The sequence below is a fragment of the Choristoneura fumiferana genome, chromosome 25, assembly GCF_025370935.1.
Source record: "Choristoneura fumiferana chromosome 25, NRCan_CFum_1, whole genome shotgun sequence".
Lineage (NCBI taxonomy): Eukaryota > Metazoa > Arthropoda > Insecta > Lepidoptera > Tortricidae > Choristoneura > Choristoneura fumiferana.
The window spans coordinates 7,864,523-7,882,705 of NC_133496.1; the positions used below are offsets into that span (position 1 = coordinate 7,864,523).

General features: G+C 37.7%; 1 protein-coding gene across 1 annotated transcript in view; it reads right to left on the minus strand.

Moving 5' to 3' along the window:
* LOC141442513 (transient receptor potential cation channel subfamily A member 1-like) overlaps positions 1 to 6,135 on the minus strand; it is a 63,003-nt gene extending 56,868 nt beyond the window's left edge. Inside the window, exon 1 of the mRNA XM_074107535.1 lies at positions 5,908 to 6,135. Within this exon, the coding sequence (XP_073963636.1) occupies positions 5,908 to 5,917 (10 nt within the window). The 5' untranslated portion in view covers positions 5,918 to 6,135. The remainder of the gene's footprint in view (positions 1 to 5,907) is intronic.
* Positions 6,136 to 18,183: the final 12,048 nt, after the last annotated feature.

Consider the following 18,183-nt stretch of genomic DNA (forward strand, 5'->3'; position numbering starts at 1 on the left):
ACTAGAAGGTATAAGTAATTATGTAAACTGGAAATTTGCTATGCAAATGTTGCTGACCCTGGATGGAATGTGGAAGTGCATCGACGGCACCAATACTGATGCTACCACAGACAGCCGCGCCCTGGCTCGTATTTGCCTCGCAATTAAACCAACTCTTTATCAATATGTGCGTGATGCAAAGACTGCAAAAGATGCTTGGCAGAAGTTAGCGAACACATTTGAACCAAAGGGTTTATACAGGAAGGTTTTATTACTCAGACAACTTCACAAGATAGAATACAAACAGTACAGCGGAATGTCGGAGTACATTGAGGCAGTAATGCGGCTAGTGCAGCAACTGGCGGATATCGGTAAAATCATTGAAGACGATGAGGTTGCGGAGATCCTGCTAAGCGGCCTGTCACAGGAGTTTGACAACTTAGTATCCGGTTTGGAGACAGCCTGTCTGACAGGCAACCTTACAAGCGAAATAGTCCGTACGCGCCTGCTACAGGAGGAGCATCGGCGCAATGGTGAAGAAGGCTCGACGGCATATTATGTTAAGAAGAAGAAGAGTCCGTTATTCTGCAGTTTCTGCAAGAGGACCGGCCACAATATCAAGAAATGTTTTAAGAAGAAGAGGGAAGATCAGAAGGGACCGCATTCCATGTTTGCTTCGGCTAATGCAGTATCCAGACAAGACTCCCAGGACTTCATCCTTGATAGTGGGTCAACGTCACACATGACCTCGGATAGGGACCTCTTTAGCGAGACTGCAGGTAAAAATTCTATTGTATATATAGCCAATGGTCATAAACTAGTTAGTAATATTACTGGTAAAATTCCTCTTTCTTCTAACATATGCCTAAGTAATGTTCTCCATGTGCCAGACCTTACTAGTAATTTATTGTCAGTAGGACAAATTGCTGACAGGGGATATTCTGTCATTTTAAAAAGGATAAATGTCAAATATTTCAAGACTGTAAAGTCACTGGCAACCCAATTTTGACTGCTAGGAATGAGAAAGGTTTGTATAAAGTGAAGGTGCAAGGACGGCCTGTCTTTGAGGAGGAGCCTCTCAAGCCCATGCAACGGCAAGGTACAGAGAAGGCTCATGCAGCGTTAGATGTGTCCATGGACACATGGCACAAGCGTCTTGGCCATTTATCAGAGGAAGGTATGCGAACTTTGGGTGATGGAAAACATTGCATGAATTTTCGTTTTAAGGAACAACAGCAGGAAGGCATACGTGGTAGCTGCGTGTCGTGCTTGACGGGGAAGATGCCTACAGCACCTTATCCTACTGTCAGCTCCAGTCGCACTACTCAACCACTCCAAATCATACACTCTGATGTCATCGGCCCGATGCAAGTACGCTCATGGGGCGGAGCACGTTACTTGCTTACCTTTACGGACAACTTTACCCGAAAAACATGGGATACCTAATGAAAAATAAATCTGAGGTGAGTTCTCACTTTATTCATTTTAAAAGCCTAGTTGAAAAACAAAGGGACTGCCAATAAAAGTGCTTCGTACAGATAATGGTACCGAGTATGTTAATCATAGACTCAGTAGTTATCTTCAGAAGCATGGTATCATTCACCAAACCACTGTGCCCTACTGTAGTGCTCAGAATGGCCTTGCAGAAAGGGCAGGCAAGACTATTTTTGACAAAGCAAGGGCTATGCTACAGGAATCTGGTCTTTGTAATCGATTCTGGGGTGAGAGCGTAATGTGCGCAATTTATTTAAAAAATAGATCTCCTACCAGAGCTTTATCAGGTAGCATTCCTGAACGCTTATGGTCTGAGTCTGAAATAGATGTCAGCCATTTACGCGTCTTTGGCTGTCTTGCTTATGCTTTAATTCCTAGTCAAAAACGTCGAAAGCTCGATCCAAAATCGAAAGCTTATATATTTGTAGGTTATGGTGAAAATTGCAAAGGATACCGTTTGTCTGATCCTACCAATCCTCGTAATGTAATACTTTCAAGGACAGTTACTTTTATAGAGGATAAGTTTCCTGAAAAACATAACAGATGTCAGCCTAGTTGTGGGGATAATTTTTATTTTTACAATATTGACAATTCAAATAATGGCAATAATTCAAATTTTAAGGAATCTAGTCAAGAAACTATTTTAAATGATGATTTAGTTTTAAATAATGATTTAATTTTAAATAATGAATTGAATATGAATAATAAAGCCAATTTTAATGATGAACATGACAAATCCAATAAATCTTGCTCAACAAACCCTCATATAATTTCAGATGCAGAGTCGCCAACTATGCCTGCGTGCTCGCCGCTGTCTGAAAATTACTGCACTGGCGATGAAGGTGCTGATGACGATTATGGTGATGAGGATTACGTGCCAGAGGGCACTATGTCTTCGCTTCCTACGTCATCACTTGATGGTAATGACAAAGGTAATGGAGATTGTGTTCCACTGGACGCGGAAGCTTCTGTGCCTGAGTCTGCTGCACCTGATAAAGAGTCCATGTCGTCGGCTGTTCCCGACACATTTAACTCGCGCCCTGTACGTCGTACGAGAGGTAATGTTCCTGGCAGGTTTAACGATTATGATTTGTCCATGTTATCTATGATGGCTGATGGTTCTTTGGATGAACCGTCGTCATATGAGGAAGCTGTTAACTCTTCAAATAAAGACAGCTGGTGCCAGGCGATGAGAAGTGAGTATGACTCTATGATCAAAAATAATGTTTGGACGCTAGTTGATCGGCCCAAAAACGAAAATATCGTTAAATGTAAATGGGTCTTCAAAAGGAAGCTAGATGATTCAGGTAAAAATTCTAAATTCAAAGCTAGACTGGTTGCTCGTGGCTTTAGTCAAAAGGAGGGGATTGACTATACTGATACTTTTTCACCAGTGGTAAGGCACAGCACTTTGAGAATCTTATTTTCTTTAGCAACAGAATTGGAATTAGAAATTGATCATATTGATGTTACGACCGCTTTCTTAAATGGTGATCTTGATGAAAAGATCTTTATGGAACAACCACCAGGTTTTAAAAGTAATGACAAAGTTTGTTTACTTAATAAAAGCATTTATGGCCTGAAACAGGCGAGTAGAGTGTGGAATGCAAAAATTCATTCAGTATTGTCATTAAATAATTATGTTCAAAGTAAATGTGAACCTTGCATTTATGTTAAGAAAACTAAGTCAGAACATATAATTATAGGTCTCTATGTCGATGACTTTTATATCTTTCATAACAATTGTATTCAAAGTGTTCTAAAAATGTTACAAGATAATTTTGAAATCCGTCATTTAGGAAAATTACAAAATTGTTTAGGTATGAATATTAATAGATATAATGGTGTTACTACATTAGACCAATCCGCATATGTAAAGCGTTTGTTAATTAAGTACAATATGTCTGATTGTAAAGCTGTTTCCACACCATTGCCTGTTAATTCTAAATTTGAAAAATCTGAAAAGGAATGTATAAGCGATGATGCCTATAAATATAGACAGTTATTGGGCAGTTTGATGTATTTAAGTGTTTGCACAAGACCTGATATATCATTTGCGTGCAGCCAGTTAAGCATGTTTAATAATTGTTTTGATGAAAGTCACTGGCGCGCTGCAAAACGTGTTTTGCGATATTTGGCAGGTACAGTCAATCACGGACTGTACTTCACTAAGAGCGATAGTTTTGATATCAATGCTTACACAGATGCAGACTGGGCAAACGATATATCAGACCGCAGATCTTACACTGGGTTTGTCATAAAGTTAGGCAATAATGTTATCAACTGGGAGTCCAGAAAGCAGCGTTGTATTGCTCTATCAAGCTGTGAATCAGAGTATATCTCTATTGCTGAAGTGTGCAAAGACATTTGCTTTGTTAAAAGTTTCATTGCTGAAATTATAGACAAAACTTGTAATGTAGTTGTATACAATGACAGTCAAAGTGCACAAAAGTTGCTTCTTATTAAAGATCACTCCCATAAGAGAACTAAGCACATAGACCTAAGATACCATTATATCAAAGATCTAGTCCAAAAGAAATACCTAAGTGTTAAATATTTGCAAACAGATCACATGGTGGCAGACATACTTACAAAGCCATTATGTGCTCAGAAACATAACAACTTTGTGAAGGCATTGAATCTTAAACCGTTAAGCTTGAAATAGTATATAATTGTAATGTTGTTATGTTAAGTTAATTATGCATCATTTTATTTTAATGCTCTACTTTATGCATGTTATAATGAGCTACTAGGCTTTAGTTTTTAAACTCTACCATACCTTGTTTGCCTGTTATTATGTAATGTATGCTTATGTAGAGCCATAATTGCTCATGTAGTCTCAGGATTAATGTAATCTAATGTGAGGCGTAAGGAGGAGTGTTGGATTTTATGTGTACTCCCCACATTAGCATTGTCTATTGTCTATGACAGCTCATCCTTTGCACTCTTTATCTATGCTATTCTGTCTTCGCTTTGTCAAAAATCCCCACGACTGCTACGGTGTATCTTTTGAGTCTCTATTTAAAAATCAGTGTCCATCTTCTAATACTATATTTATTTTTGACTCACAATGTGGAAATATATTATTGACATAATATAAAGATCTACATTGGCTGGATTTGTGTTTTTGTTATCGACACACCTCATACGAATAACCTTAGTAAGTATATCGCACGGCGACGCAGCCCACAGCGCAATTGCTCTTGCCAACAATGTTGTTACTCCTTTAACTTAAAACAGCTAAACTGATTTATTTGAACTTTGATGTATAGGTAGCTCGCCGTCTGGAATATTATATTTACAAGCTAAGCTACTTTATATGTCGATATTCGAACTGGATTAGGATAAAATTTCAAAATGTCATTCACTGGCTTTAGACTCATGAAATTAGCATTTTGTTTAAAATGCATAGTCAATAAAGATCACATTGAAACTTTGACATACATACATTTGAGTCTCGGGGAAGGACATACGTAGGATAGTTTTTATCCCGGAAAGTTGTATAGTTCCCGCGGTATAGCGATAACGAATTCTACGCGGTCGGATTCTCCGGTATCAGGCAGTTATTATATCAACACAAAGATATTTAATTTAACGCTCTCCTGTAAATAACTATAAAGATGTTTATTATTATTATAAATTTTGCTTGTAGCCAGATACTCGGCATTAGCCATTGTCATTGTCAGGGGCCATATCGGCTCGCATGCTTATTGGAAGTCCGAATGTAATGTTTGTCAGAACGATCGTTTGTCATAACTCTTTCTTCTCTGAATCCAATAATTGTTCAGAATTGTTATAAAACAAACCTAACCAAACCTATAGTTTCCCATAGGATGACCATTTAAAAATTTCAGAAAACTGTAAGGTTTCAGTGGGAAAAAAATTATGATAAACGATGGTTCGGACAAAAATTACGGTATGACTAGCGAATATGCGAACTTTGGCGCTCCTACATTTTGTCGGTTACGCGGCGTTGCAGTACAGTCAACGTCATAAATAACTGATTTTATGAAAAAATGACTTTCTGCCAAGTTTCTTGCGGCTCATTCTTCTTGGCAATGATGGTCTTTCCGAAAGCGCTGGTAGTTTAAAAAAAATGACGTGTAAAAGTGCCCATTGCGGCCTATTTACTGAATAAATCATTTGAATTTGAATTTGAATTTAATCACTTTTGTACCTTGTCGCTTTCAGTCGGTACACAATTTCGTAAGGCTTTTTAAACATGACGTTAAAATGACAAGGTACAAAAGTGATCACTTATTTATGACGTTGACTGTACCATTGACATGTAAAATAGAAATGCAGTTTGTTTAATAGGCCATTCACTTCAGCTCTCCCCGCTTAGTACTAAATTATTAACTCACGCGTTTAAAAATAAATCAATATGGTCATTAAGTGACAATTACAAACTCAGTAAAACAATGATTCACGTACCTTTAGGCATTTTGAATTATTCACTTTGAGGTAAACAACACATTTAATACATTAGCGCACATATTCAATAAAACACTTTTGTGAAACTAAATTTTTCAACTAAAAAACAAAAAAAAATACTACGGCTATTACATTTATTTGGCATTGATAAGACAAATTTGAACTTTATTACGAAGGCGATAACAGCATGCGCGAGCGCTCCTGTGTGACACAAACACGTTTACTACATTGAAGTGACAAAACGCTACTAAAGTACTAACAAAACAATCAGAAGGCCTACTCCGAAACTCGAAACTCGAAGTTCGTATCGTGCCGTCCCTCTCGCTCTCGTATTAAATATTATAAGTGTCAGAGGGACCGCACGACACGAACTTCGAGTTTCGGGTTTCGTAGTAGCCCTGCAGTGCATGTATGTACGAAGTGCAAAATCGAACTTCATATCATGCCGTCCCGCTGACGCTTAAGTTATTTAATACTAGAGTGAGAGGGACGGTACGATAAGAACTTTGATTTTCGAATTTCGTGGTGTAGCCCCCCGGGTCTGAGAAGACTTAATAATGGTTCGAGTTGGAATGTAAACAAGTTCCTTAAAAACCGGCAGAGCAATAATCCCAAGGTTGAATCATCCATAATGGGTGCCATAATTTATGGGTTAGACACAGACTTATTATTTGGTCCACGTAAATACCATGGTTTATACGCCTATGGTCTTGTGGTCCCATTATTGTAAAAGAGCATACAAGACTAGATGGCGCTGTATGCTGAGTAAGCATTAATCATCATTGGAGGTTCGGTTAATGTACGACTTGTAGTAGTCGACACGAAATTAATGATGTAACACTTCATAATAGGAAATATTCAAGCCTTTTTTTTAATTTAAATATGACTTTGTTGTTTAACAAACTGAGTTGTGGAAGAATTGTTTTAATATCTTAAAAAACCGGCCAAGAGCGTGTCGGACACGCCCAAGTTCGTATTCCGTTCTTTAAGTTTGACCATAAAAGCGTATTCAAAAATATTTGATACTTAGACTGCTTTGAGGATTTTTTGTAGCATCTACGAATAATAATTGTATTATTCGTAGCAATGCATGTTATTTTAAATCGAAGTTCATGTTCGACTTTATGTTATTATGATGTTGATTATAATGTAAATCTGTAGCTATTGTATAAAAATACATATGACATAACATATGGCGAGACAGTGATATCCATTCCCATTAATTACATTGTAACTTCGATTGACATGACCTATGTTTAACTAATAAATATTAAGTTTGATAATAATTTAAATTTAAGGTAAACTACATCATAAATAAATAACTAGATTATAGTTAGTGTGATGTATTGTTAGGTTTTTGATAAAATCGTTTTCAAACCGACAGCGTAACGGCTCAAAACAATACACCATTTTTATTTAGACCTTCTAAAGACTGCCATCATCATCATCCCAGCCTATACAGGGTGGCCCATTTAGACCGGTCAGTATGGGAAAGTCTGAAACTATAAGACATACGAAGATCTGTTTTTAGGAACCGTGTCATCGATTTTAAAAGCAAGAAAAACTGCACTCAGCTCAGGAATCGAACTCTGACGTTTTGAGAAATAAAACTCGCCTCCCCTCTGAGAAGTCTAAAATGAGTATTAAGTATAAATTAAAATGGAGCATTGTTTTGAGTTGATTAGCTGTTGATCTGCGTGACGTAATATTAATAATTTATTAAACCAGGCGTTACCGTTATTCGTTACCGTTATTAATTAACTGAAACAATTAATTTGCTCACCCACTTGAACCCCTACTCACTCGCGTATTAATATAACGTCAATGATCCTTGAAATTGAAACTAGAATGATGCATCAGACTGGCGTCTGCGCAAATGAATTAATAATGAAGAGAGAAACGAATAAAAACTCTCGAGAGACGTCCTTCACTTTTGTTATGTTAGCAGATATTATCTGTTCGTTGATAATAAATCAAAATAAACGAGTTTGGGAATATTACGGGAATAAATTTATAGTATTTTATGCAACTGTTCAAAACGCGTGAAAGACGCCACGAGCGTTTTAAGACCAAGTTATGCAACGTTGTATACAATGCTTTTACTACGACTACTTTTGAATCATCATCATCATCATCAGGCTAGACTTTATTATAACTTATCTACGTAACACTGCTAACACATTCAACACGGTATGAAATATAAATGAAGCGAATTACGTTTCCCGCCAATGCGTTTTTTTTTATTCACGCTACTTAATACTTTTATAACAAATAAAACAATTAAGGACTAAACATAGGTACCCAGTCAAATATAAGTAAATATAAGTTCGATCAATGTACGATTGAAATCGTAAAAATTAATTTTGCGTTTTTTTTTTAGATCCAATGTGGTCTCACATAAATGGTGACGCCTATCTCAAAACACAAGTAGGTACTCAAGAATATTGAGCAAAATATTTTTTTTTAAATAGCTTAAAATGGTGCTTTTTTTATTCGACTGGATGGCAAACGAGCAAGTGGGTCTCCTGATGGTAAGAGATTTACCACCGCCCATCGACACCTGCAACACCAGGGGGATTTCAGATGCGTTGCCAACCTAGAGGCCTAAGATGGGATACCTCAAGTGCCAGTAACTTCACCGGCTGTCTTACTCTCCACGCCGAAACACAACAGTGCAAGCACTGCTGCTTCACGGCAGGATTAGCGAGCAAGATGGTGGTAGCAATCCGGGCGGACCTTGCACAAGGTCCTACCACCTGCAAATGCTATGCTGCTATGATCAAAACATTGAACAAGGGTGTTTATTTTCGAAAGAAAAAAACAAAAAGTCTAAATACCTCGGAAACCACGCAACTTTTACTAAACCTATTATAGCTTAATTATAACGTCCTAAGTGCAGTCTATCCGTAGTTTAAGGATTATCCGCTCATTACCTAACACCCTGTATATGTTGAAATAATTTCAGAAATAAAAACTGACGACTCTCGTCTAAGTCTTAAGTACAACGTCTCCTGTTAAAAAAAGACCAGAATATTCATTTAAATATTTACCTAAAACCAAGTCTATTAAGTTTTGATTTAATACCTGCACTATTATATTTAAGGAAGTGGCCTTCCGCCGATGTGATTTGATTGTAAAAAACATATAAAATGCCCAACATGTATCACAACAGTTATTATCATAACTGGTTTGTTTGACTCATGAGTTCTTTCCCGCACGCAATAATACCTAAATAATGTTTATCTTTGACAAGTGTATGACTATAACGATCAATCGATATGTTTGTTACGGGATGTATTTTGTTTTAAACAAATATAAACATAAATTATTATTAATGTTGTTACCCGCAACTTCACTAAAATAATCGGGTTCGTGGACCAAATTTAATGTTGGGGTTGTCACTAAACTATAGCACTAAAAGATGCAGGTTGACTTTTGTCACTTTTTATTACGGTTTTCGCGTTAACAAAGTCTAGATTGAATTTAGCTGAATAATGTGATATAATAAACGAGAGCGGACTTGTACAGGAAGCCATGTTGTAAGGAAGAGAGCGAGAGCGATATACGCCGTGTAAAAGAGACAGACGATCTCTATAACTGCGTTCCAAATTAATCTAATAGAATTTAGTACTTAATACTAAACAGGAATGACACGCTTCTTAGCAAGAAATCAAAATATTATGAAAACTTCTATAGTCAAATAATAATTAATAATTTTGTTATAGTATCATTTGAATGTAGAATCAGTAGAACGTATGATTCACCACCTATGCACAAAATCTTCTGTACTTGTAAAACATATAGATACGAGCACGTATGCGACTCACCAACATGGCACAGCCTAATTGAAAAGAGCTAGAAATTTAAATAATTGGTAGACATGCATTGAGTTAGAGGTGTATCAATCAGGAATTCTACAAAATTTCCGGTATAGGGAATTAGATAAAACTTGCTTTTGTCACGCAGCCGCATTTTTCGGATAAAAACTACTATGTCCTTCCCCGGACTCAGTCGTACACCGAATTTCATCTGAATAGGTTCAGTGGTTTAGACGTGATGAGGTAACAAACAAACGAACTGACTTACAAACTTTCGCATTAAAGTTTGTACTTACCTGGAAGGTGACAAACGGATCTCTTAAATGTCGCTACATGTCCGTTTCTGCTTCAGCCGTAGGGCTGTATCGCGTATATTTTGACATAAATTAAAACAAAAATAGCCTTTATTCGCTGATAATAAAATCACATCAAAATAGTTTGTTGACACCAGCCACATTCGTATCAGGTTGTCTCCAGGACATAGGGCCTCCTCCAGCTGCTGCCATTCTCCTCTATCCCTCGCTTCTCTTCTTACCTTTAGGCAGGTCATCCTCCTATCTCTTGTGTTGCCTCCTCTACTTCTTTTACCATATTTTGACATAGGTACCTCAAAAAAAACCCGGAGCGCGAATCAAACTCGTTCTTGTCCGATTTCTTATTCTTCGAGGAGCGAAGCAATGGGAGAAGATAACTTTTACAATAACAAAGAAATTATGGACCGGATTGTCAAGATTATAATGTACACCGGATTACCACAAAACTAAGACAGCCGTTGAACATGTGGTAAACTAGTAAATTTTAGGTTTATCTAAAGGTAGCATTCCGTTGTTGGCAATCGCGGTCGGCGGTCGCGACACACGACTGCGAAGGTCGCCCATCCAGAGAAGAGGTCTCTGCCCAGCACTTGGACGATTATTAGTAATTTAATATGCATTACGTACCGCTTATTAATGCACGTCTTACTGGGTAGTACATTATGCATTAAGTACTATATTAACCGCACCCCGTCTGTCCAGCTAAGGCAGCCGTTCATGCTGCTTAGTTATTTAGTCCTAACTAGATTTTCAGAGCCATTAGTTTAGCCTCTACGTCACTTAATATCACTTTAACTATTAGGTACTGCTTGAAAGCATGTGACCGCCGCCAAATTTCAAACTTATATTAAAGTAGATGCCACAAAGCCTTAGTCAAAAGATTTGATATAATTTAAAGGAAGCTTGTAAAAACGATTGAAAATTTTCCCATATTTAGGCATTGTACGTGTAACACACTAACATATAACACACTAGTTACATAGAGAGTTATACCTAGTGTCATCCACGAAGACGCGTGATTTTGTCAAAATTAGACATTAATGACATTGTAATAAAAACCACGGCACGCGTCATCGTGAATGACTCTAAACCTATATGCCCCTATGTATGTCTTCACTTATCATTTCATGTTGCAAAAGATATTCCATTGCTAATTAATTTTCAATGAGAGAGACTATATGGCCTCTCAAGCAGAGGCCAGAGAGAGAGTGGGTTCAATCCCAGGCTCGAACCTCTAAGTTTTTCGTAATTTACTATCCATTATTAGGACCGATTCACACCGGAATGGCAGCGGCCGGTAGCAGTGCCACCTGCTACCTGACTTCCACAGGTGCCACCGACGCACATGTGCGTTCAAAATGTATGAATAGTTATGACAGTGGCACTGGGCGAAGTTCCAAAAACGCATATACGCGTCGGTGGCAGTAAATGCATTAAAAGACCAGTACTGCCACTCCGGGGTGAATTGGCCCTTACTGTCCATCAGGAGACAATTTTTCCAGTTTCCAGTGTATTTTGTCGTTAGTCGGTAAATAAATTATAGAAAACGAAATATGAGAGGCAGTGATGGATGAACGCAGCCGCGGTTCTAGCCGTTGATCAAGGTAGAGCGAGATTGTCTACACCACTTCCGCGCATCTCAATATGTGCCGAGAACATTTTATTTTGCACTAGAAACTGGAAAGTGGCAACCCTTGCCATCTGGCGCCTGGAGCGAGAACTCCCCCTCTACTAGATCTTTGCTGATCTTGCTCGCTCTACCGCAGGGCCGGCGCTGGTTGAACGATGACAGCGTAAGAGCGTTTTCACATTATCCGATCCAATATCGGTATCGGACGACGATACGATATCGGGGCAAGTAAAATGTATGAAATATGTACCTGTCTTTCACATTGTCCGGACCGATATCGGATATCGGAGCCGGCACCGATATGTTCACGGCACCATCGGACGCCGTGGGATGTCGGACGATAAAGCTTGTATGTGTGCTATGCGTGTATCTAAATTGTCTCTGTGCGGCGGTATTGGAATGATTTTGTCGGAAATATATGAAAGCAGCACATGGTGTTGGCTATCGGATGTCGTCCATCGTCGTTGTAAACCGATATCGGATCGGATAATGTGAAAACGCTCTAAATCTCTAGCGCGTAGTAATTCTATTCTCTTTGGTTAGGCAAATACAGACGGAAAAGTTGGCAATCAAATGTCAAACTGTCAGTTTGTAATCTAATTGCCCGGTTTGTGTGCAGAAGAATTTGTTCATCGGCACAGTTAAAAGAATTATTTGCAGAAGGTAAAGAATTTTTTCCCTAGTCAAAGCTAAGAACGCTCTTGACCAGATTTAGTCAGTTCTAGAACTGATTTCATATGAACATGATGGACGAAGCAAAGAAGAACGAAGACGGCATACCACCTATCGTGGCAACGTACCGCCTAGCAAGACGGACCTTCCACCACAAAGCAGCAGGAGATATCCCTGCTAACATAAATAAGCTAAAAACCCTAATGGACGGGCTAAAAAGCGAGGACCTTGGACTAGATCGAACTTTAACTGATCCTGCAACGTGGACTGACCCTTAGGCCCACCTTACAAGGTTATCCAACTATATGATGACCCCGAAGTTGACATGTTTATACTAGTGCTGCGACCTGGTTTTACATTGCCGCTCCACGATCATCCTCATATGCACGGACTTCTTAAAGTAATTTCTGGGTCCGCAAACGTCGTTAGTTTCTCTAAGTTTTCTAAACAAGAGAAGAACGATTTGAGCTTTGCAGTACGCGCGAAACACAAAATGGCTTGCTTGGCCCAAGGTTTTAAGAAACGTAGACTTTTTGCTAAAGTATCACAGGATGGTATACAGCAAGAAAATGATCAGACTAGTATTCTAACACCTACTACGTCTAACTACCATAAAATAGAAGCTTTAGATGCGCCAGTCGCGTTCTTAGATGTTTTAGCTCCACCATACGACACCCATATCGAAGGGATCGGACCCAGGATTTGTCGTTATTACAAAGTGGCCAACACATTAAGCAATGGCGTAGTTGAACTACGAGAGACATCGACACCAGTCTCCACAGTAAACTATGATAATGTTCCATACCTGGGTCCCAAGCTATTTTAATTTAATTAGGTCAACTAAAAGAGCCTTGACGATTTCAATTACGGTTACTACTTCAGGAAAAAAAATAGGTTGAAAATGCAATAACCTTCTTCATGCAATGTGGGTACGCCGTGACTTAAATATTTTAAGGGAAATACATTCTTTCCCTTCTTAACCGTGGTCCGGTTGTGTAGTCCGGCCAGCCGGACTGTGGAAAATTTATTTTTTCCGTGATACGGTTAACCGCTCCAAGGAAAAGAAATAATTTTCAGCTGTCCGGTCAACCGGACCATGGAAAATCTTAACCACTTGTAATAAATGCAGAATGTAAATAAATGTCGAATTAATTGAATGAAAGTAAGACTAATATGACTATTTCTCAAAAAGTTGTCCTTTTTCAGTTGCCCACTTATTTAAAAATATATATATTTCCTGACGCAATTTCAACACAAAATATAAGTAATATTGTGTTTAAATATAATATACAAAACCTTGTGGTAAAGGTGATAAAAAGTCAGATAATCTTTGTTGTTGGGTCCAATTTTTTTTTGTTCGTCTGTATGGCAAACGAGCAAGTGGGTCTCCTGATGGTAAGAAATCACCACCGCCCATAGACACCTGCAACACCAGAGAGATTGCAGATGCGTTGCCAACCTAGAGGCCTAAGTTGGGATACCTCAAGTGCCATGTATGTATTCCTTATTTCTGTCCATTGTAAAGGTTGCCTGGAAGAGATCGCTCTGAAGCGATAAGGCCGCCTATTGCTTACCTTAGAAAATCTCTATGTATATACTTGTATTTTCTGTACTGCTTACTGTGTTGTGTGCAATAAAAGTTATTGTTATTGTATTGTATTGTGCCAGTAATTTCACCGGCTGTCTTACTCTCCACGCCGAAACACGACAGTGCAAGCAAAATAACGATTTATTCCTCACAAGATTTCGTGACCTTTACCTGACGTCAAGAATTTTTTGATGTTTTATGCAGCTTATGTTTTATGATCACGTCCTTAGTGGTAATAATTTCTTGACAAAAAGATTTCTTTTCAATTTATGACTGCACAACTTTTTGAAATATACTCATATCGCTCGTCATTGTGAAAGTGCCATTCTTATACAGACCCTGTCTAAGAACTAACACTTTTATACAAGCACCTATCCTTCCAAAATAACTAAATTGGATATTTTTTAAATTTTTGGCAATATTTTATTTCATTTTTATTTATACACGATTGTCACTTAGTAAATAAACCAGTGGGTACCTATGTAATATTGTATGATCCACACATAGACAATTATCTGTACTATTCATTCATTCAATTCATTCGTGCCATTTTTCGTGAAATCGTCCTATACCCATTGCAAAGCCTCTTTTAGTACAACGGAATAAAAATAAATCATTTTAAAATCCTTTAACCATTTTGAATATGAAACTACCGTGAGACTCACTCATATTAAATGATATTGTAACGGATAACTCACGTCTTAAACCGAGTTTAGCTCGACATGTTTCGGGCTATTTCGTAGCCCTTCTTCTCAGGAGCACGCGACTCGGCGGCTGCCGCAACACGCACACTACGCGCCACTTCTCTGCTCGCGCGACTGCCTGACGAAACTAACACCGGCGCACAACTACCCGCATTTTTATCGTCATTTTTATTGTCAATGTCTAATGTAGGGTAGCACACAACACTAACAACATCACTCCGTAACAGGCACGTTCACACCAACCGATGACGCAGCACGAGTATTTAATACTGTTTTCCAACTCGGGGGTACCGACCAACGCAATCCCGGTTAAAATTCGGATGACGACTAATCTCAATGGCTTCACGCACTTTCCGCCGAATGAAAAACTTCTCTCTCGCAAGTACAGACACCTTATCAAATCTGATGTAATGCGTCAAATCAGAGTCCATTGAATGCTCGGTCACAGTAGAGCCCCTGTCGTCCTGTTTCCTCATACTGCGTATGTGCTCCGATACTTTAGTAGAAACGTTACGCCCAGTCGCACCAATATAGCTCTTGCCACACGAACACGAAATCATGTTTAAGACGTGAGTTATCCGTTACAATATCATTTATTATCCGTTAACCATTTTTATATCCTGAGACTTATGGAGCTGCTCAGCGGGAATCTTTGCGTAGACGTCGTCGTGTCATAATTTGGATTTGTCTGTTTATTTATGTGTAAGGCAATGGATGGGGATATATAAGTAACATTATACACAGATTGGAAAAATATAGTGGATCCTGGAGGAAAACTGCCATAAACGCTTTAGTTAACTCATTTTACTTAAAGGAAACATTATAAAACTGGCTTCATGCGGGAATCAAACTTATCTGAAAATTAAAAATAAACACTGGCTATTTTATTATACTAATTGATAGGGTTATTCGATCAGGACAATTTAATTTAAAATCAATTAATTTATTTTGTAATCAATTGCAATTCTAATGAACACGTAAACATGAAAGAAAGTTAATATAATAAAGGCTATTCCAAAATTGTAGCTTTCACAGCCGCAGTTCAAAACGATTACAAACTAACTAAAGTATCAAGTTTCCAATCGCACAATTCTCAAGAGTATTAGTATTTGGAAGTTTCGAGTTAACAATGAGCGATCTATTGTAATCGGTGGACGATCCCAACTTAATTATAATTATATTATTTGTGGTAGAGTTCTGAGTGATCCTATAACATGGAACAAAACAAAAATGTATAATATAACATTATTTTTAAGCTACCATTTTCACAGAAACATGAATGTATCACCAAAAATACAAACTGAATTATAGATGCACAAAAAATCGGAAAAATAGACCTGGGTTCGATTCTATGTTTCAGTTTGTAGGTATTTTCGATATGGGTTTTACGGGATCACCGTAAAAGTAACAAAATTTGGAGTTGAAATAAAAAATACAAAAAGACTCCAAAAACCAATCTTAATGAAAGTATGAAATAAAAATAAATAAAAAGACTACTGCCTTAAAAAAAAAAGCTAAAAAATGCTAGCAGTAAATTCTTTCAAGTTTGATATTATGATGAGATCAGCCAATATGAAAGGCATGTTGGTAACTGATTAGTTTATTCATATTAATTTGACAGCACAACCTGCGAAGCAATTCAATGGTGCGTGTGAAGTTCCCAATTCGCACTGAGCCCGCGTGGGAACTATGGCCCAAGCCCTCTCGTTCTGAGAGGAGGCCTGTGCCTAGCAGTGGGACGTATATAGGCTGGGGTGATGATGATGAATTTGAGTTCAACCCTACAATTTTAAAACGCATTACTTACATTATACCTACTTACTTTTATGCCAAATAAAATCGTAGAACCTTTTCGTAACACAAATAGTATCATATACGAGTATCAGACAACCAACAATTACTTTGCTCACCCGCGACCTTGTGATAGCTCTACGTTTATGCAAGAAATGTGTGTTGATGCAATTCCTCCACCTCTACATTGTAAGATAAGCACACACACAAATCACACAATGCATTTTTGGTGGGCTGGTCATATCTGTTGCAGAACCGACAACCGCTGGAGTAAACGAGTTCTTGAGTGGAGACCGCGTCTTGGCAAACGTAGTGTAGGACGCCCTCCGGCCAGGTGGAGTGACGATCTGCGAAAGGCTGCTGGTAGGAGCTGGATGCGTCTAGCAGAGGACAGGGCGCAATGGCGCTCTTTGGGGGAGGCCTATGTCCAGCAGTGGACTGCTATAAGCTGATGATGTTGATGTTGTTAATGTGGTCACCTAATAAATAATATTTATTCCTAAAATAGTAGATCTGTCACATAAATCGAATCACTAGATAATATTAAAACGGTAACTGAATATTAATTAAAAATTACTGGGAAATAAATCAGCAAATAATTATATTGGGTTTCATAATAATAAAAGTCTCATTAAAACTGAATCACCAAACGATATTAAAATGTTTACCTAAAAATTCATTTTTTATTACTGAAAAATAATATTAATTATCAAATTACGTGGCAGTCATGCGGTTGTTTCTTTCTCTGGACTTACGTTTCATATTTATTAATATGATGGTGATGATTATGATTGATGATGATCATTGATGGTAATGATGATGATGATAATGATGATACCAACGATGAGGATGATGATGGTGATAATAGTGATGGTGATGGTGATGATAATGGTAATGGTGATTGATGGTGGTATTTGAATAAATTTAAGATAACAAAATTTCATGCCGTAAGTATTAGCAAAAAATGGTCGGTTCTGGCACGTCTCGTCTCGCGCGCTGATAGCAGCATTTCTAACTAACAGTCCTCCTCGCTTCGCTCGTCGTCGTACCTAACCAGACCTGTAGTAGAATAGGTAGAAGCATTTAATTAAGTTACAGATCTCTTTATTAGGTGACAGATCTATTGTTTTAGTGATTGGATTGTTATGATCAAACTATTATTTAAGATACAGGTTTACATTATTCTGATAAATGACTCATACTCAGAGACAGTTTTGATCAATATGATTACTAAAATATTTCTTGGGCACAGATATAACAATTAGGGTATTGCCGATTAGTACACATCTAAAATTAGGAGACAGAAAATATAGTTCCCTTTTATTATGTTAGATAGCGACTACATTACTTATTAATTGGAATTTGTCACTGGCCGTGGAATTCTAATAAAAGCGTAATTCGGAATCATCAGGTTCGGTTTCAAAATTTATCGTAGAGTTAATAATATAAGGTCTTCGAGGCCAATCTTTGACGACATATATTTATTATTCAAATACTGTATTAGTTCTTGTAAATCTTTCTTCATCTTACTTAATTTTAAATTAACGTATTCGTCTATAACAAATTTATCATAGTAAACAGTCATTGCGTCCATCATCTGAGATTCTAACATGGTCAGCTGCTTCATCATAGTGCTCGTGTCCATTATCGATTTAACCTTGTACATGTTAACATAACCTTCTTTTAAATCATCCATGTTAAGTTTCTAACGATATAGCTGAATCACTCACACCGAAAAATGTGAAATGAATAAATTTCC